The 21,615-nt window shown below is 40.3% G+C and overlaps 1 protein-coding gene across 6 annotated transcripts in view; it reads right to left on the bottom strand.

The window, feature by feature from the left end:
* The window catches only part of TENM1 (teneurin transmembrane protein 1), a 789,989-nt gene that overhangs the window by 337,791 nt on the left and 430,583 nt on the right, over positions 1-21,615 (bottom strand). For 5 of the 6 annotated variants that reach the window (XM_058713217.1, XM_058713216.1, XM_058713215.1 and 2 more), the window contains one exon: positions 9,315-9,555. In XM_058713217.1, the coding sequence (XP_058569200.1) occupies positions 9,315-9,555 (241 nt within the window). Of the gene's footprint in view, positions 1-9,314; positions 9,556-10,013; positions 10,194-21,615 lie in introns of those variants that run through there. The other variant, XM_058713218.1, reaches the window with a different exon arrangement.

The raw sequence follows: 21,615 nt of genomic DNA on the forward strand, positions 1-21,615 counted from the left end.
TCCACTTAAATGTCACATTGGCCTAAAGCCAGCAAGGGCAGTTAGCCTCATACCAAGCTACAGCCATCTGTCAGAATATGCTAAAAAAAAAAAAAAAAAATCAATGAAAATAGTTGCTACCCCCTCTTCTGGCCAGCCATGACTCCTCCACACAGTTATGATCTGTCTTTGTGAGTTGAAGTGGTTATGTTAATATCAAATGCAAGTTCTCAAGAGTATTAAATATCACAGAAAAATCTTTAAGACTCATTTTGGTGACTAGATCATGGTTAATGTCCATCATCATCACTGAAGGTTTGTCAAAGTTAAGGTCTAGAGCCAACATTTGGCCCAAAATTCCCCACGGGTAAGACTATCAAGGGGAGCCCGGGTGGCTTAGTCAGTTAAGCATTCGACTTCGGCTCAGGTCATGGTGTCACGGCTTGTGAGTTCAAGCCCCGCGTCGGGCTCTGTGCTGACAGCTCAGAGCCTGGAGCCTCTTCAGATTCTGTGTCTTGCTCTCTCTCTCTCTGCCCCTCCCCCGCTCACACTCTGTCTCTCTCTGTCTCTCAAAACTAAATAAACATTAAAAAAAATTTTGAAAAAAAGTATCAAGTAAACTTTGAGTTAGGAGTTTGAATTCAGGGACAGCAAAGAAAGCAAACAAGGCAAACTAAAAATGGCTGTAATTCAATTTCAAAGTAAATCCGGATGAAGAGGTCAAGAAAGCTAAGAGAACTGTCCCAGTTCTCTGCAGGGAATGGGGGATGTCTGAGTTTCTGATAGAAATGAGTACTACTCCAGTTAGCTGTGTGTTAAAGGCAGAGCAATCTACTCACATACAAAGTGTGTGGACAGAACAGAGAGACCAATATAGAAAGAAAAGTGGTAAGTCCAGTTTCTGAGAAGCTAGTAGCAAAAGCCAGGGCCAACAGAATGGAGAAAGGAGGAATGTGATGCAGAGGAAGAACAGAAATAGAGGAGGAAACTAAAATGAGTGTGCAAATCACATGTGAGATCTAAAATAACCCTTGTAACAACATTATGACAATGAGTGTTATTAACCCAGTTTCAAGGTCAGGGAGCTAAGGTTCAGAAAGGCTAAATAATTTTCCCAAGTACAGACAGCTAATAAGGAACAAATTCAAACCCAAACTCACATCTGTTGGTTTCTACAATTGAAAGTCTTAACCACTCTTCCAACTGTTATGAAGAAGGCACAACATTGTACCACTAAAGGTATATAATAGCTTTGGAAGGGAAAAAAAGACTTTCTGGAAAAGAATCAGAATAAAAGGGTCTTCAAACTGAAGTATATCCAAGGACGAGTCTCTGGGTAAGGAAAGAGAATATGGCAATTTAACAGCAGGAATTTCAGAATGAAATTTTGATTTCTGGATCATAGCTTAAAAATTATGGACTTTTGGTTCGAGAATGATTATTTCTTCTTAGTATTAAAAAGAATATATTTGCTCATAACCAGACAACCTAGTAAAGAGGGTTTAAATGGCAGTGGAGGGGTGCCTGGGAGACTCAGTCAGTTAAGCGTCTGACTCTTGATCTCGGCTCAGGTCATGATCTCATGGTTCATGAGATTGAGCCCCACATCAGGCTCTGCACTGAAAGTGCAGAGCCTGCTTAGGATTCTCTCTCCCCCTCTTTCTCTGCCCCTTCCCCACTCTCCCCTCCCTTTTTCTCTCAAAATAAATAAATAAGCATTTAGAAAAAACTAAACTGTTAAAGCAGTTTGGGGAAATAATATTATCCTTTAATAAGTAAATAAATAGGCAACAAATGGCAAATGGAGGAAGAGGGAGAGGAAGAATAGAAAGAATAACACTTAATATTACTGAATTGGTAACTGGTGACGATGCATGACTTTGAGTAGACTTTTCCTTCATTTTGCACCTAATGCTGTCCCATGGTTTTATTATTAATTACATGTATTAGTAGTAATAAATTACTTTCAGGTCATTTTCTCAGGAAAATCTCTACTTTCCCATTTCCCTCCCTCCACACTTCCTCTGGGTTAGATCTACCACCTCCAAGTGTTCTGACCTTGGAAGTACTTCAATTTAATAAAGCACTCATGATACTGTTATTTATTTCACTTTGCCTTCTTTTTTTTTTCAATTTTTTTAAAGTTTGTTTATTTTTGAGAGAGAGAGACAGAGTGCATGGGGGGGTGGGGGCAGAGAGAGAGGAAGACACAGAATCCGAAGCAGGCTCCAGGCTCCAAACTGTCAGCACAGAGCCCGACGCGGGGCTCGAACTCACAGACTGCGAGAGCTGAAGTTGGACACTGAACCAACCGACTGAGCCACCCAGGTGCTCCTCACTTTGCCTTCTTTACTACAGAAGGTGGTTGAACATAAAGACCCTGGCCCTGTATACAGCCAAGGTTCAAAGTCTGACCTGGATCTGCTCCTTCCTACCTGTGGGATTTTTCAAAGTTCTTTAACCTGTCCTTACCTCAGTTTCCTTACCACTCAGTTGGAGATGGGGACACTAATAGTATCTACCGCACGGAGTTATTTTAAGGATTGAAGCAACTGATTTATGAAGACCCAGAATGGTGTCCAGCAGGTAGCAATGCTATATATTTAGCTATCATTATTATTACAAGTACTATAAGCTTCTGGAGTATGTGGGCTCTTATTCCTCATAGTAGCTGTAGTGCATGACGAATAATCAGTAAATGTTTGCTGAATGCCTTGCTGTGCAGGGAATGCTTAATAATCCACAGACTGAGAGGTATACGTGAATATTAGATGTTTTTAGAGCAGATTAAAGCTAATGTGGCTCTCTGAACTCTGGTGATTCTGAATTCTCCTCTTTGCCAGCATGTCAGTACCAGATTCGTATGTCAAAAATAATGTTCATTGTATACTTTATGTTAAAAATAATGTTTATTGTATACTTTCTATGTGCCCAGCTCGGAGGAGACAGTCTACGTGGATTATCTTACTTGGTTCTCAGAACAAGCACACAAGGGAGGATCTGTCATTTCCTACATCGGACAGATGGGGAATTGAGGCCCATGGAGGGTAAGTGACGCGTCCCAGGTCATGACCATATTAAGTCACTCGGTCCAGTGCTGTTTGAGCGCACACACTGACACACATCACCCAGACTATCCATCTTCATCTTTGGCAATGTGCCCATCTTTCCAGGTTGTGAAAGATGCATCTCTGACTCCGCTGCAAAAAAGATCATCCAAGAAAAGGCTTAGAGGAGGAGCTGGAAAGGCTGATCTCTGAGTAAGGGAGGGCTCAGGGCAGGACACAATCCTGAACGTAGTGGGTAGTGGGGGAATTGTTTCTATGAATGACAGAAGGCAGGGAAGAATCTAAAAGGCGTTCTGTAGATTTATCACAGGGCAGTCTCACAAAGCCTCATAGACATGTGCGGTCAAAACCTAGGGGAGGGAATGGTTCTAACGATTGAAATTTGGTGGTTGCTATAGATTGAATGTATCCTCCCAAAATTCCTATGTTGAAACCTAACTTCCAGCGTGTTGGTATTCTGAGGTGGAGCCTGTAGGAGGTGATGAGGTCGTGAGGGTGGAGCTCTCATGAATGGAAAACCCTAGAGAGCTCCCTTGTCTTTTCTGCCATGTGAGGAGACAGTGAGAAGATAGCAGTCTGTGAAATAGGAAGTGGGCTCTCACCAGACACCAGATTTGCCAGTGCCTTAACCTTAGAGGTCCCAGCCGCCAGAACTGTGAGAAATAAATCCCTGCTGTTTGAAGAACCCAGTCTATGGCATCTTTGTTACAGCAGTCTAACTGGACTACCACCGTGGTGAAAGAGGATATTCTATTTGAAAGCATGCTAAGAGAAAAGTGAAGGGTTGTCGTGTTTACCTGGGGAAAGCAAGAACATAAGGGTAGAAACATCTTTAATTAGATGAAGACAAAAATAGAAAGGGACAAAAGTAGAGCTGTTTCTTGTGTATAATAACTATCGGTATTATTATTCTAACATTTATCAAGTGTTTACTAGATGCCTGGCTGCTTGAAAATACATTGCAGATATTAACTCCTTTAATCCTTACAACGACTTTATGAATAGGTGCTACTGTCATCCGTACTTTCCAGATGAGAAAACTGAGGCGTGGCAATGTTACATAATATGTCCAAGTTCATACAGGTAACAGATGGTGGATCAGGGAGTCTACAATAAGCCACTTGCCCAGTTGGAGGAATACATACCACAAAAGTGCCCTAAGAGTAAGGTGAAATAAACATGAGTGATTTCAACTCCAAAGACATCTGCTAGATGCATCATTTAATCAAGGCAGGTATGTGACAGGTCCCCCACCTCCCTTGTTGAAAACTCTACCTCCTAGAAGGTAAAGAAATTAAGGATATTTGCTTCTCTCACTGAGTAGAAAAGAGAAACTGGTGAGTTAAGGTGATAGGAACCTTTCAAGAAAGCAACCATTTTAGCTTAAGAGTCCCTAAGATACACTATGAAGCAAAACCCTAGACTTCGGGAAAGCAGTTCTTTAAAGTGAAGTCAGTATGATTCCACACCCTGAGATATTTCAAAAAAGGAGATGGATTAAGAGTTGGAAAGGTCTGGGCCTCCTGGGCGGCTCAGTCAGTTAAGGGTCCGACTTCAGCTCAGGTCATGATCTCACAGGGTCTGTGAGTTTGAGCCCCATGTCGGACTCTGTGCTGACAGCTCAGAGCCTGGATCCTACTTCGGATTCTGGGTCTGCTTCTCTCTCTCTGTCCCTTCTCTGCTCTCTCTCTCTCTCAATAAAGATTAAAAAATTAAAAAAAAAAAAGAGTTGGAAAAGTTTCTTGCCTATTGAAACCAGTATGCCTGTACTGGGTGCTCTCCATTCAGTTTAGATTTCCAAAGAACACTTAACAAAAGAAAGAGATGAAAATCAAGGATAAATAAATGTAAGACAGTGTGATGAAAGTAATGCTAAGAAAGTTCATACACGAAATGAGCCTGAAGCTTGAAAAAAAAAAAACTACTAAAGATGACAGAAAGTTGTTGGGTTGTTCTTAGATATATGTTTAGATTATGGATTGGATAGATGTGTAACTCATGCAATGCTATGGCATGACTGAGATCAGGGAGGCCTTCTCAATGACTAGTCTTCCCTGTGGAAAAGAATGATCATAGACTTAAAAGGGTAAAGTAAACATCAGTAAACCATAAACTGAAGTCTAAGATAGTCAAAGTGTTCCTAAGAAGGCACTCAACTGTTCTGAATGAATTAAAATTCTATCCCGGGAGTGGTGACAAGTCTTATAGATTTTATTGCCTAGTCTTAGTTGCTAAAGTTTCAGGACTGTGGTGTGGGTGATAGGTGTCAGAAGACCGGAGACAGCAAACATTGGCTTTGGTTTTTAAAAGGAACAGGAAGCGCATGAGATCTTTAGACTAGACCAACAGATATCATGTTGACTGAGTGCACAATTCTAGAACATGTTATTACAAGGATGATTTGTAAGCACTTTTTAAAAAGATAGTAACCATGAGAAGGCAGCACAAATTCTCCAAGAACAAGTCATGTTAGACAAATCTCATTTCATTTCTATTTTTGACATGGTTTTTGGACTGGCAGATCAGTAAAAATGTAGGCATACTGTATCTGGATATCAGCAAAGCATCTGACGAGGTCCCTCATCAGATGCCTGTGAACAAGGTGGGAGAAATGTGGGTTGTGTGCTAGCAAAACAATGTTGCTTGATGGACAAGCGTCAACCCACAGGAAGGATTCCACTGGCATGCCACAGAGCGCTGACCTTGATCTTGTCCCAGTAATGACTTACCTAGAAATGAGGAAAGCATACCTCACAAAACTGCAGATGACACAATTATGGGAGCAATACAATGCAAATACCTCGTATGGCAGAATTAGAATTCAATTACATCTCCACAAGCTAACAAGGTGAAAGCAAATGAAGCCCAGTCAAGGCTCTAAACGTATTCCTACCTGCCTCCCATCCCAAACACACAATTAAAAAAGCTCCAACTATGTAATTTTAGAATAAAAGTGGCTTAGCCTCAGAACTTGTGAAGAAGTTTTAAGAGTTTGGTTACTAAGCGTTCTCAACAATGTATCGGTAGTGTTACGTAGCCACAAAAAAAAGCTGACGTTGGCACGGACAGCATTAACAGAAGTATTTAGTTTAGAACAAAGGAGACAACTGATTGTTGGTAATAGCACAAATTTCTGAACGGGTCAATCAAGGTGATTGCTGAGAGTCCCATCTAAGGTACATCAGCTCTGCTACCCACCCTTGCTCAAGGGGCAGCCGTAGGTGGCCATGCTGTACGTTTAATTACATAGAAACAGGTGGCCCTTTTTCTCCCTTGGCCTCACCTGACTGAGAGAATACTGTTGTCTCCCCTTATCCAAGGGGGATACATTCCAAAACCCTCAGTGGATGCCTGAAACCACAAATAGTACCAAACCCTATATATACTAGGTTTTTTCCTACACACACCTATGATAAAGTTTCATTTATATACCAGGCACATTAAGAGATTACCAACAACAATAATAAAATAGAACAATTATAACAATATATTATGAGAAGTTATGTGAACGTGGTCTTTCTCTCAAAATGTCTTACTGTACCGTACTCACGCTTCTTGTGGTGATGGGACACAATAAAACGCCTACGTGATAAGATGAAGTGAGGGCAATGACGCAGTGTGTGAAGCTACTACTGACCTTCTGACGATAAGTCAGAAGGAAGAACATCTGCTTCCAGACCACGGTGGAGCGTGGGTAACTGAAAGTGCAGAAAGGGGCAACTACTTTATCTTGAAAAGATGTTCTCAATTATTTGAGGTGACCTGAATGAACTCTGCACCTTGCCACCAAGGAGTCTAATAACCACCCCCGCCCCCAACCTGCATTCAGCCCTGGCCATGACACTTCAAGAGGAGTTTGGTCAGCAGTGTGGAACTGTGCTCTAACGAGACCAGGCTGGAGGATTTGAAACCAGCCGATGTGAGGAAATGGTGAGGGAACTGGGGAAACATTTACGTCGGAGAAGTACAGAATCAGGAATGGTGAAGGGCCATCGGGTGTGTGAGGGATTTTATTTATTCTGTGAGATCACAGAACCAGATCTGGGAGAAATGTTAAGAGGTGGGAGATTTCGGTTCAGTAGGAATCCTCCCGGAGTTGCTGGAGGTGGAATGGAATGCCTCAGGAATGAACCAATTACCTATTTTGGAGCCATTTAAGCCGAGGCAGGTGACCACTTAGTAAGGACAGCAGTACTACCTTTGAATTGTTTAATGCTTTGCAGTGTATGAAGCACTTTCTGCCACACCAGCTTGATCTTCCACACACATTGAGACAGGCATTTTTACATTCATTTTCACAGCTGAGGAAGCTGAGGCTCAGAGAGGTTATGTTACACAGCTCATGAGTAAGTGCCAGTGTGCCCACAGAGATACCCTTTACTGACTGCATGTGAAACAAACACTTGAAAGGATATATTTGGAAAACCCTAGCTCATCAGGCTGATGGGGTTTCTAGGTTTGTAGAAAATTTGTCTTTGTGATACTGAATATATTCCCAAATGTACTAAAAAGGTACTTTCTGCACAATCTCACATGAAAACTTATGTTCTTCTCTGCGTCTTAAGAAGCTGAGACCAATTAATACATTCCTTGCATAGATACAGAAGGTCCGTGGGTGCAGTTTGTGCAAACATGCCTAGATGTACATTTCAAATAAGAATAGTTTTCTCTCTCCATTTGCCTGAGCCCATTCCCCACCCTCCTTCCAGATTTCCTGTTATTTGGCTTCTTAGAGGGAAGGAAGTATGTTTTGCTTGTCATGATTGCTAGATAACCAGATTGCCCCCCCCCACTGCTTCCTTAGCTCTCTATCACTAAGCCATACAAAGGAATTAAAAGAATGAGTACATTTTTAAAGAAGATGAGTAAATCACCAACATTAGCAAAATCTCCTTGAAGATACCCATTGTTCTCTGCTGCTCTCACTTCATTCACCACCCTCTCTCAATTAAAAAAAAAAAAAAGAAAGAAACGATACACAAACACTGTCACTAGTACAGTTCTCATTGGGTTATCTTCACCATCGGAGCTGACTGCTGTATTTTCTCTTGGGAGATAACAGAAATATCACTTTATGAATCTATTTAATCTAGTAGTGATGGATGATACAGAATTTCCTGGATTTGAGCCATAATGCTCTCAGTTTGTTGGTGATGACATACTCACTGATGCCATGGCTGGCATATAACTTAATATGCTAAGAAAAAAATAAGCAGTCTTATAATGTGGGTTTATTAGTCCTCCCCTTTCCATTCCAATTCCCAAATATTGGGACAGAAATTGATCAGAGTTGACACCACACATTGCTTATCAAGTGATATATTATACCCCTTGTTTACATACAAATGTGCTTAGAAAAAGCTTCAGTAGTAGATCCAAATAAAGCGTATAGAAGGCAAGGGGCAGTCCTTGAATTTAAAAGATTAACAAAATAATATGTTTTATTAGGTAATGTTTTTCTATGTAATTTTTAATACGTAACATTTTTCTAGGTAATGTTTACTAGAAAGTTGGAATTGTTTTAGTTTAAGATGAATAATTTCTCATTTAATTGCATCTAGTGCTAACGTCTATTCTACAACGGGGGAGCGTAGAACTTTAATCCCATGACAGAGATTTGAGAAATGACTCTGAAAACCCAAATACATGAAGTGCTGGAAAAACAGAGGCAAACTTTTTGGTCAAAAGACCGAACTTCACCCTAAAGGCAGGATCGAGTTTTTAAAAGGACACACAGACCTCCAGTTTATGAAGGTCCTTTTTTAAAAGGTTCTTTTTAAAAAGGTTGTTTTAAAATTCCTTTTTTAAAAACTCTGAAGTCAGCTTACTTTTCGAAAGAATCTTACAATAAAACCCGAAGTAGCGCCGTTCCTCCAACTGTGTCTGGCTTTTCCTGTAACGTTGCAATTTCTTGCAACAGGGTACAACTGCCTTTTACTTTGAGGATGCAGATGATAGTTTAGATAATTGCTTCGTTTCCTAGGTTTTTGTGGATGGCTGCCCGTGAGGGGTTTATGCATCTGTGTTTCATCTTTCCACGTGAACCTGATCTCGTCCATGTCTGTGAGCATGCCTGAATCCAGACGTGTGTGCCCGCGTGCACGTCTCTGCTTATAGGGGTCTGCCTTTTGCCCGAGCCTCTGGGGGTGTATCCCTGCGTGCATTTGTGTGTCGCTGCAGATGTCTACGGTGACGTGAGTTTCTGCACTCAGTGGCATCATCCTCTGCCAATATTTAAGTTACTGGGATCGATAAGAGCTCAAGTACCTGGTCTCCAATGGTATGTTGCTATTCAAGACCCAGCTGTTATGCAGATGAACAGAATCCTGTGTACTGGTTGGGGGAGCTGGAGCAGCCGGGCTGGGCTGGCTTCGGGTAGTCATCGATCTCCTCTGAAGAGAGTCGGCTGCAGGGGGTGGTTTCCTGGCGCAGGTGCACGCATGCGGAGGCGGTGGTGGAGGCGGGAGGGGTCTGAAGGTGAACTGGTTGTGTGGGCTGCTCTGCATGTCTAAAGAAAAGAGAAGAACACAAAATAGAGACTTACTCTCCCACTTGGCAGTCAGGGAAACACAGCTTGTCAGGCTCAGGATTTCAGAATAATATAACCTGTGGGATGGGGGCAGAGTTTTAAGTTCAGTCTATCTGTAAAAATGTCACTTAACTTACAAAAACACGTGCAGCACGCTTCTGAAATGTGAAACATTCACAGTTGCATTTGCATGTAAATTCTTCAGGGCTATAGCAGCTAAGAAGTAAATGAGGCTGCCTCACACAATTTGTCATAGTTTCTGCTACCGAACAAATAAATCATCAACAAGACACTAAGTTACAGAACAGAAGTGAGCCGATTTCCATCAGTTGCAAAAGTCTCACTTCGGAAAATACCAGTGAAAGGCACAAATTTGTTGCGAGAAAAAAAATCATCCGACACTTCAAATAAAAGTATAAGGCCACCTTCTGGCTTACCTCGGGAAAGGATGCTAGCCTGCCTACACAGGAGCAAATCCGTGCTTCAAAGAAACAGCTCTCGAGTGTGTAACTCGACTGCGTGAAATGCATCTCTTTGCCAGCCCCCAACTAAGAAACAGTGTTGCTTGGAAAAGGCAGGCTAAAAGGAGTTTGCTCAGGTTATTATATAGATTTCCATGGCCACGAAAAGCTCAGTCCACCCCCTCCCCCCACCTGCCACACCTTTCTAGGAGCTCTGCCATATTAGCAGCAGCTTAGGCAGAAGGGAAACCATTTTTTTTTCCCCTGCCTGTTTGTAGCAGGGGCAGCCTGGGACCACGGTCCTCAGACTTCTGTTGTTGCTGTTGTTTGGTATTTTTCCACTGTTTTCCTGGCAGGCACATGTATAGACAGCGAGTTAGGATTTGGCCCATGAGAAATGCCCCAATTAAACCCCTTTGAAAAGGAATCACTATCGTAGCTGATAGCCACCTCTCTTCCACAGGAGAAACATAATAGATGTCAAGTGATCTCTTGTAACACCAGCACGTTCTGGATAAACTTTGTAGACAGCATGACTTTGTCCCACCTCCCAAATGACTGAGAGTTGAAAAGCAGAAAAATGCCAGAGGCTTTCCATGCCTAGCAAAGGGCTCAGCTGGTTTGTGCTGAGACTCGCTTTGCAGTGGCTGATCACAGGGAAAAAAATAACTTCTTTCCATCCTTCTACCTCAAACTTGAAGTTTGAAGACACTGGCATGGTTTTCATATTTCAAAATGATACTGGTTCCCCAAGAGCATGACAAATTCTTGGCTGTGTTTTCTACTATAGATGGCTCTCCCTTTAAATACCCTTGCTGTATGAAAAAGGGAATTGTACAAAAGATAGATAGGGAGGGGAGTAGTGATCATTCATTTTCTACAAAATATTCCACTAGATAGTCAGCTACCCTTGTATATTTAAAAGGAACTAAAATGCTTCATGAATTTTTGAAATCAACCCCATTATTCCAGGTCCGGCCCAAATCCCATATCCACTAAAAATATCATCACAAGCACTTAACATCTCATTAATTTTTTTAAACCTCTGGGCTCATACTCACAACCATAGCTAGAAGCATGCTCTCCATCTTTGGGACTCAAAGAAGCATTGAATGCTAGAAGCCAAAAGACCTTTCACTTTGCAGATGAGAAAACTGATGTCTAGAGGACTGTTTGTCCAGGAACACTTGGCGTGGCCCAACCTAGAACCCATATCTCCAGACTCTCCAGCCAGTGCTCCACACGCTACCCTGTAGATCTCTGTCACATGAGCTCTCTTTACCTCCTTAAGATTTAGAGACACAGAATCCTCCACATCTCTGGGATTTTTCACTTGCGACATACCACTTTACACCGTGACTATTTGTTCATATGTCTGCTTCCCTCCTTAGATCCTATCTCCTTCAGCGTCAGAAGGAAGGCAGTTGGGTGTAGTGGTATGCAGCCCTGCACACGCAAAGAGCACAGGATTTGGGAGGATGGCAATCCTGGGTTTGAATTCTGCCTCTGCCATTTAGAAACGTTAACTTCTCATTTGTGAAGGGGAGATAAGAATCCTTTCCCCTAGCCATTAAGCTTAATTCATGTCAAATGTGCTTGGACATAGTGCGTCTGTCAGTGACTACTTGTTTATTGAATGCAGTAGAAGGATGAAACTTCCAGGCTGGAAATGACCACAGGGATGACCCAGTGCAGCATTCCCTCCTCCCCTCTCCATTTTACAGACGAGGAACCCAAGGCTCAGAAAGGTGAAGTGACTTGTTCAAAGTCACTCAACTTGCATGAATTTGCCTGCCTCTGTCTGATGATTCCTGGCCAAGTACTCTTTCCACGTGCCATTTCAGGAAATAAGTATGATTCTCTTCTTGATTTTAACATTTATTATTCTTATCGTAGCTTTGGCCCCTGGGTTTGCAGTATTACAGTATCCCCTTGTTTTCCTGTGTTTTTGTCTTACCTACCAAAATAGACTGTGTATTTCTTAGAGCAAGACCACCTTCTACTTTTCTTGCATGTCACACGAGCACGGTGCTAGGTACAGAGTAAGATCCCTAAAAACTTCTATTTTGCTCCCCCACTGGGACCTAGAGAACCACCCTCAGTGTACCCTGGGCTCTTTCATTCTGATGTGGACACTGGGTAACTATTTGACAGTTCACTGAGCAGTAGGTCTCCCCCTTGTTGGTCTCAGTGAAATCTCTCCCACAGCCATGGGGAAGGACAAGGATACCCTGCCAAAGAGGGCGCTTAAAATCATGCCCCTCCAAGGCATGAAACGGGCAGCAGAGACACGCCACAGATTTGCCATCTAAATCAATGAATTTAATGATGCAAGCAAGGGAAACAGGGTGGGAGTCCAGAGTCAGAAGAAGAAAAGGAATCAATTTTAGGTGTCGGGTCCGGAATACCGCCAAAGGACACGTGACATCTATTAGCTTAATCAGTAAGTGTTTGTGTCAGTGCAGTTGTTCAAAAGATGGAAAGTCTCTATTCAGTACAATTGTTCAAAAGAAAGAATCACTCATTCTCATCTGGATTTATTACTTGCTGGATTTCCTCAAAATCTGGGCAAATTCCTTATTATGAAAAACGATAAAAATTCTACTTCGTTCAAAAGTACAGTTGTGGTATTATTAGAACATATCATACCATTTCTGCTGCAGGTAGAACTACCTTCTATAGTTATTTCAAATATATATGTGTGTGTGTGTTGATTTAGATGTATTTTACTGTGTATTTTTGTTTCTACATTTTAAACATGCAGAGGTTTCCCTGCTTGTTCATATTGTCTTTAAAAGCTTTCACAATATTGGATTACTGCATTGAGTGGAATACATCCAGACCTTAAGCCCTTATGAAACGCAAATGATGTCAGCTTCATTCTTTTTTTCTCACCTCAGGAAAAAGATGGAGAATGAACTGGTTCCCTCCCAAATGAAGTAATTTAATCCTTGGGCTCCATGAAATGGGATTTCCCAACATTAAGCACTAATGAAAACTACATTAGGGTACAGTGTCAGGAGCTCTAGAACACCAGTTCCAAGGGGTGAAGAGTCACATGAACTCACTTCCAGATGTATCTGGCAACCATACATTTCTGTGCCCAAGAGAGAGACGCAAAGGAGAAGGGGGGGGGTGGGTAGTGATCATGTAAATGTGGATATCCAGACATACTTCTACAGCTTTCTGAAAGTAAATTAAGATTTCAGATGGAAAGGTCTAATTCACATAAAATACTTGGGCAGGATCCAGTTTCAGGTTGGAGGTTCTAAAATAACGTAGTAAGAAAATCTCTTGGGGGAGGGAAATTCCTCCAAAATGTATATGTAAGGCATTTTAGGCACGGCAGAACTGTTAACAGAAGTATAAACCTTCAGAAATGACATTGCCCTTGTCTCCAAAAGGTATATGGTGGTCCAAAAGAAAGTGGTCATGCATAGCTTTTTCTTTTTTAGTTAGAGAAACTCCTCACCGGAAATTAGAGTATCTCTACCCAGAAACACTGTGGGGGGACTGATCAAAGAGTTCATTAGGATGTTTTGCCCCCTATGCTTCATCAACACAGCTATAAGGTGTGTATAGCTATCAATTCAGCTATGAGGTGATGTTTGCATTTCTAACATTCAAGGCACTACACGCAAGATCATGCATTGGAAAAGGGCTCATGGGGAAGAGGAGTTTGGGGCACAAGACCTGAAGTCTGCTTATGAAAGTGTATGTCCCATGGGCTGTAACTTAGGAGTTACTGTGGAGTGATGGAAGGAGGGTTGTCTGAGTCCCACAGAAAGATCTACCCCCAGAGGTGGATGGGCGAGGCTCCTAACAACGTGGTGAACGAAGATAGCTGGCGGATACGTGCATTTGTGTATTCCTATGTGGTTCGTTCTGCTGGATGCAGTTTTCTGCCTTCCCCTGGTATTTCTAACAGATGAAATCGCACATATGCAGACATGAAATTTGTCTTATGTTCAAATTGTTCTCAAAGATACCAGTAGCCTGTGAACAAATTAATGTTTTCAAAACAAGAGCTGTAGCAGAACTGACTGTACATGGAAAATAATTTCCCATAAGTGTTAAAAAATAAATACTGTCATTAATACAGTAATGCCAAATGGATATTTTTTTCCCTGAAAAATGTGACCAAAGTAGACACACGCTTAGTTTTCCCCAGATCTGTGTACTTAACTGATCAAACTTTTCTGTACCGATACTAGGACAATTTTTCCCCCAAAGTTACGATGCAGTGCTTCTGGCTAAAAGGAGCACATATATTCTCAGAGCTGTAGAAAAAGGTCGCAAGGAGTCAGAAAACATGTCTGCACTTCCTGGCCTTAAGTCTGTGTTTCATTACTTCACTGGCCAAACAGAAGACGGCTGGACGATACCTTGTCTGCGACTCTGGAATCGAAAAATTCCTGAAAACCCAGTTTTTTCCCCTAATTTACTTGGCAGCAAAGCCCGACGTAAACAGATATGAAGACGTTTATGGACTTTATTTCATTTGCAGAATTTTCATACTTTTAGCTGATAAAAGTATTGACAAATTTTATTAAAGGGTACTGGCCCACATCCCAGTCTGGGTGTTACATGATATCCAATGCATGCATGGCATCAGCTGTGTAAAATTGGAAAAATTCTAAATTTTGGAACAAAAGGACCCCAAAGATTTTTGATGAAGGATTATGGGAATGTATTAGTATTTAACCACCTCTCTAAACTCTGAGAAGGTAATATTAATTAATGCTTATGAAGGCCTTGGTAATCTACATGAGCACAGAACATCAAGGCACCAGGGGTTATTGCCATAACTACTTATGTCAAGTCTCTCGAGGCCAATTAGAAGCCTTTGGTTCCTTGGGTTGCTTTTCTGAGCTGTTCTCCCTCCTAGGCAGGAGAGAGGATAAAAAGAAAATGGTTTAAAAGAAAGAGATGAGGTTTATTATTAATATTAACTATTACTACTAATTCTAAATGTGTATTACCACTTTATAGTTCTTCACTTGCCACAAGGCACTTTCACAACCTGGGAGGAGGTGGTTTATAAATTCGCATGTTATGGCTAATATCCATTACCTTGATAGTGCTCAGTGATCACCAAATTAGTCTTAAGTGTATCTGGCTGTGGACATTTCTGTTCTCAACCGTATAATTATTATTAGAGGCTCAAAGAATATGGAGGTAAGAAAATTGGTTTTCAGAAGAAAATTGAGTCAACAAGTATACCTTACCACTTTTCTGGCTCAAATAATACTGCTTTAATATTAACGTACCGACAGCCTTTAATACAAGCAGATCCATTAGTTATATAAACCATTAGATTGAGAACAGAAATAAAGTCTATTAAATAGCCAATGTCTACTAGATACCTGTGCGTATGTATGGGTATGTGTACGGGCGAGACACAGACAACAAGAGAAAGAGGTAGGAGAGAGAAACAGAGAAGACAATTGGCAATTAAAACACATGACTGAAGGAGAAGAGTCACAGAAGATCTGGGGGAAAGGCCAACAATAAGTAAGGTTTTCCAGTTTACATGGTTTCAATCTGGTTCTAGGTTACTGCACTGTTGTCCAGGGTATCAGTTGAGGACTTTGAATGGTTCTCTTCCTAAGAAAGCAAGTCAGAGAGTATGTTCTATTAATTTTTGTCAGTTAGGTGGATGTCTGTTACAACCACTGGAAAAAAAGGTCAACACTGAAGCACCTATAATCCTGTGACATGTTTGCGCTGAAACTCGTATTTATGCTTCAGTCTCTCCACAAACTGATGCTTATCTTCAAAGGATGAGCTGGTCTACCCCCAGAAAGTTTAAACTTCCCATTTTCTAGGTCTCATTAATCTCTTTTCCTGTTCTATGTGTTCTACAAGCATAAGATTGGGCCGAATATCCATAAGGCAGCCCTCCCCCAACCTATTTGTCCCTATCTGTTATAGGGGGGATCCAACTGTGCTGTGCGCTGTTGGCTTTTCATAGTGCAATTAGTCAATCTTACGAATAATAGTCAATATTGTTGCCAATAAGTGGCTGGTTTGTTAACTCAGTCAACTCTCTGACATAGATTAAGACTAACAAACTAGGACTTTACAATCAAGAAAAAAAGGAAGATCTGTGGCTAAATGCTGTTTGGCTTAAATTATTGAAGTAAATGTTCAAACTACCTAAACTTCTTGGCTGTGAAAACACAGGATGGCTACATCTCTGCTCATATTTTCAGAGTCGTCTGGCAATGTTAGAAAAGAAAAGAAAAGCAAAGTCAACACATTTGTTACCTATTCGTTTTTCTAAGTAGAATGGTAAAAGAGCTCTACTTTATAGTAGGATTTGGAATTTCAAATGTCAAGTTCTAAATATTAATATATGGTATTAATTAACAATGAAAATTAGTGGTTGGCCAAAGCCTTTTTCACTGTGGTCTTGAAGGAAATTCTACTATCCATTATGTACCAGGAAACAAGAAATAGATAATTGCCCTGTTTTATCTTATGCTGACAATGATGCTGTGGCTTCCATTATTAGGCAGTGAAGTATATCAAAAAGAAAATATAAAAAAGTAATGATCCTTAAAAGTTCATATTTACTTTATCCGCAAACTAAAGTCATATGTAGGTATTTCAGTTATTTTCAATCCCCAAGTTCATTATTTATTTCCAAGTAGGTAATGGAGGGTTATGAATTAATTGACAGTGAATCATTTAATAAATTAGCTAATAACAGATGTTCTGGAATTTTACAAAGTTTTCATTTTCAGAGCTTTTTTTTTTATTATTAGACTATTACAAATGGTCACCCTGTATTTGTTCAAAATGCAATGGATGAAAATCATTCTAATGTTATTTATGAAAATGAAACTCTGTTCGGAGCACAAATCAAGAAAACATTATGACTGTGTCTAAATCTCGAAGAAAAATATTTTTCATGCTACCATATGTTAAATAATGAGGGCAAGCTATATTAAGAGTAATAAAAAGCAAAAAGTAAAAAACAAAAAAAAAATCCTACAGGATAAAAACAAAGCACGGAGAACTAGGGAAGGCAGGGAAGGTTTTAGCCCCTCCACCGCAAACTTTATTTCCAATAAAGACTGAAGAAAAAGTACCACTTATTAACACCATCATCTAACCAATAATGTCTGGCGATTTGGTGAGAAAGTTGCCCCACACCCTATAGTTCCTCTCCCCCAGCACAACTTTAGGAACAAAGGGGACCCAGGGACACCCAGTGGAGTGGTGGAGAGGAGTTCCAGCTTCTGCACTTGGGAACTGAACAGGTACGTAGCCCCCACCTGGGGCAGTGGGGAGAGAGCACTCTTACAGCAGTATTCGTAAGACCAAACAATTCTCACATTTCACCCACGATTTGCTCGAGTTCAGCAGTTCTCAGCTACAGGATCCAAACATACCAATGTTTTGCAATCACTCATTACCACAGTAGAGGACTAAAATCCACAAATAATTTATTTTAAAAATGATAGATGAGGGTGGATTCAAGGTGATACCTCTAACAGTGCCAGCCTCACCGACTTCATTTGGATGTACTTTCCTGGATGGGAGAGAAAGGGGTGGGGTTCAGCTGGTGCTAGCAACAGGTACAACTCTGATTCCATAAACCATTTTAATCACTATATCCACTTGCTTGTAAAATTATTATACGCATGCCAAAAAAGAAAGCGGGACGGTGGTGGGGGAAGATTGGGAACAAAACCCTTGGTATTCTCACAGGAGTGTTTTACACATGTACAGGTTATTCAAACATGTTGGGGCCCCAAAAATTGAGAACTGTGATTTTGATGTCTGATGGCAGAACACTACTGGCTGCCATCAACCTTTCTGCCTGATCTTTGGGTTACTGAGGGAGTCTCCTAAGAAGGCCAGAGTAAGTTTTATTTCCCGTCTGCAATCAAGCTATGCATCTCCTTGTCTTATGTCAGGATCTAGGTCTGAATCATCTTTATATCTCCCAGACACTTCACCCATAATTTTAGTCAATACAAGTTAAAAACTGTGTTTATTTGCAGATATAATTAATTTGAATAAATTCAAAATTTTTGTTTGAATTCAGTGAAGTTGATTTTTATTACAAAAGCAATTATAACAACTATGGTGTGAAAGAATGTTTTGTGACGCTAAATATCTTCCTTGATTGAATTCTTCCCATTCCTACTATTTGTTTTGGCATTGTGTGGGCACAGCTTGTAGCTGAAGTTTTCTGTCTGAAATGTTCATTGATTAATTCCCTCATTATTACAAATTTCCATTTTCCTGTTTTTCAACATGTTACTTTAGTGAGATGCTAAATAGAGGTATTTGTTGGAGAGGTGCCAGCATTAAGACATATTGCCAAGCCTTCCTTGTAAACTTTGCTTATGCTAAGCTATGCATATTTAACTCATTTTATTTTTCCTTCAAAATCTGATTCATTCCCTCAATTACATTACTGCTTATCTCCCTGGACTGCCTCCAATTTAACTAGGTCTTTATGGTTCCCCAAACAAAATGCAAGATTCTGGATGAACATCACCCAGAATACAAAAAAGTTATCTGACAAATTCTTTTGTAATGATGTCTTTTCACATGTAGCCTCAAATTACGTATAGATTGCACTTGAGACTTCATTAACTGGAAGATGGCTAATGAAGTCATGAGAAGGAAGCTCAATTAGGAAATATACTGATATATTGATATAGATGTGTCTGCCAGTGGATCAAGTGAAATGTCCATCAAAATGAGCAAATTAGTGGAATCTACTAATATAATGTTAGAATAAACTGAATACCTGGTGAATGCAGACAGGTTTCTCCCCACCCCCATCCCACTGAGATTTAAGGTATAGATAGATGCCTTAGGGGAAAAAAAAAAAAAAAAAGCCTGTCTCAAGGAGAAGAAAGTCAGCCGGCACAAACAGAAGAAAAAATGAGAACGTATGTTGAAGAAACTATGAATACATGAGACTGTACTAATAAGTATAAATGGTAACCCTAGAAATTAAAGTATTGCATAGGAATACAGAAAGTTAACTCTTTAACAAAGTACTTTAACCAACATTAAGGTCATTTCAATAACTTTTTTCAAATGATTCTCAGGGGAAACATTTTATGTATGACAGAAGAGCTGCTGAGAGGGACAGAGGATTAAACACACATTGCTGATGTGAAGCTGTATGCAAAGAGACCTCTTGCAGTGCTTGAAATCAGTGAATGAGAGTGCATGGAAGCTCCTTCCTGTGTATTAATACTGGAGGTCGACACCACATCCGACTGAAGAGTGAGATCTGGGTTCACAGATGGGCGTGATGGAAACCTGGACTTGATTCAAGTTTGCTTTCCCTTTGGTTTACTCACCAACTGCAAGTAAGCACTGCAAGGAGATGAATAAAATTAGAATGCAGGCATGTGTACATGGCTCCACTTTGCGATCCTTGTACTTCACAAAGGCAAGCCTTGACTTGCTAGTCTTGGTAGCCTGCACAGAGTGAGATTTCTAACAGTGAAAGAACATAGTACTATGGGATTGTTGTCTTTTGTTAGCATTTGGAAACAGCTTACGTCAAGCATAGTTCTGTTACTCGGGAAGTGGTATCAGGCAGGCTTACTGTTCAGCTCCCCACTCTCCAAATTCTTGCTGTGGCAGCACTAGGGCAATTTTCCTCTATCTGTACACACAGTACAGGGCCTAGGTGTTTCCCATGCACTCTCACTCACAGGATTTCCATGGGCAAGTCAGGGCTTTCTAGTAGCGATCATCAAAAGTCAGCTGCAGGTCAAGGCATAGAGATATGTTATTACGGCTTATAACTTTCCAAAGAAATGATGGAGAAGCCGACGGAGAGAAGGAATTAAACCTAATTAGTTATGGAACACTTTGTATTCAGAAGTAGAAGACAGACAGGAGAGTGTGTTGGTTTCATTTGTTTATGTTGAATGACACGACTCAAGCAGAGTATTTTCTCAACTACTAATCTACTTATGTAGAGGAACTCATCTCTATATGACTTGCTTAAATTAGCAAGTACTTTGTGACATTTCCAAATGACACAGTGGTTAAGTCACAGACATTAGGATCAAATCATTCTGGGTTTAAATCATAGCTCCGCTATTTGCCTTCAGTTTGATACTGAGCAATCAAACCTTTTCAAGCCTCTGCTTCTTCATCCGTAAAATCTGTCTTAATGTTTTTGTGAGAATGAAATGAAGTCACGTGTCTAAAGCACTTACTAGAGTGCCTGGCACATAGTAACCACTAAGTTAATAGTATTAAGTGAATGATCAGTTACTGAAGCCAGAAAAATCTATAAAATGCACGTACCATCGGGTAAGTAACCTAAGAGAAAACCTATCTGACTCCAGCATATTTGATTATTTAAAACTTCTCCATTACAGTTAAAAAACATTTCACAATTTTCACACATTTCTTACTTTCTTCAAAACGATTCTAAGAAGCTATTATTGAAGTCATGAGTCAATATAAGAACAGTTGACTCCTTTCCTGTTCCTCCAAGCCACACCAAACACTCTCTATTGATTAGCTTTCTCATTATGCTCTCAGTCCCTTTTACTTCAGATAACAGACTCTATTTCATGATTTTTATTTAAGTGCTCTGAGTGCATTCACTTGCCTTTCCCCCTATACTAAATGATTTGGGGGTATACATGCATTTCTAAAGTACTTACTGCAGTAACACCTTGGGACTTTAACATTAGAGCAAAGGATATGAAGAAAAACCATTTTCATGAATACAACATTAGTGCTTTGTATTTAGGAAGCACCTTTCATCTGCATCTCTCAAAGACCTTCACAAATATTATCTGACGCTTTATTCACTGGGCGAAGCTGCAAGCAAAACCGCCTTTCAAAGAATTCCCTCAAAGTACATAAAACCCCACAAGGGAAGGAGCTGTAGATCGCTGGATAAAGTGTCAGGAATATTCAGAGACATTTTAAAATAGTATATACCAAAATACCCCCGAACAAACTCCGTCCGCTACTTAGAAGTACGGTGCTCCATGGGTAAAAGCTTTCACAGTAAATAAATACACAGCAACTCTGTCACACTGGCACCAGGATCAACATCTACATTATAAGCTAATGGTATTTGATCAATTATGTGACCATGTACCAACCTAATTTGGGGTAGATGTCTTGCCTTACACTATATCCAAATGTATTTATTAAAGCATTGCATATTGATACTCTACAGTAGTGTATGTAAAGAGCATGGACATCAGACCAGTGTTGTATGCTAAGAACTTAGCATATTGCCTGGTAGATGTTACAAACTCAGTTAATTAGTTATCAATATAATTCGTATTGCAACTGTTATCATGCATTTAGATTAGAAGACAGCTTTCTTGCAAAGAATTCAGTGTTGCTGCTGCTACTACGGTATCCGCACCCCCCCCCCCAAGGTGAATACGTTTCAAGATCCCCAATGGATGCCTGAAACCAGGAATAGTGCTGGACCTTATATATACGTATACATATACATATATATATATATATATATATATATATATATACACACACACACATACACACACTATGTTTTTCTTATACATACATACCTACGATAAAGGTTAGTTTA

Source organism: Neofelis nebulosa, chromosome X (genome assembly GCF_028018385.1).
Source record: "Neofelis nebulosa isolate mNeoNeb1 chromosome X, mNeoNeb1.pri, whole genome shotgun sequence".
Lineage (NCBI taxonomy): Eukaryota > Metazoa > Chordata > Mammalia > Carnivora > Felidae > Neofelis > Neofelis nebulosa.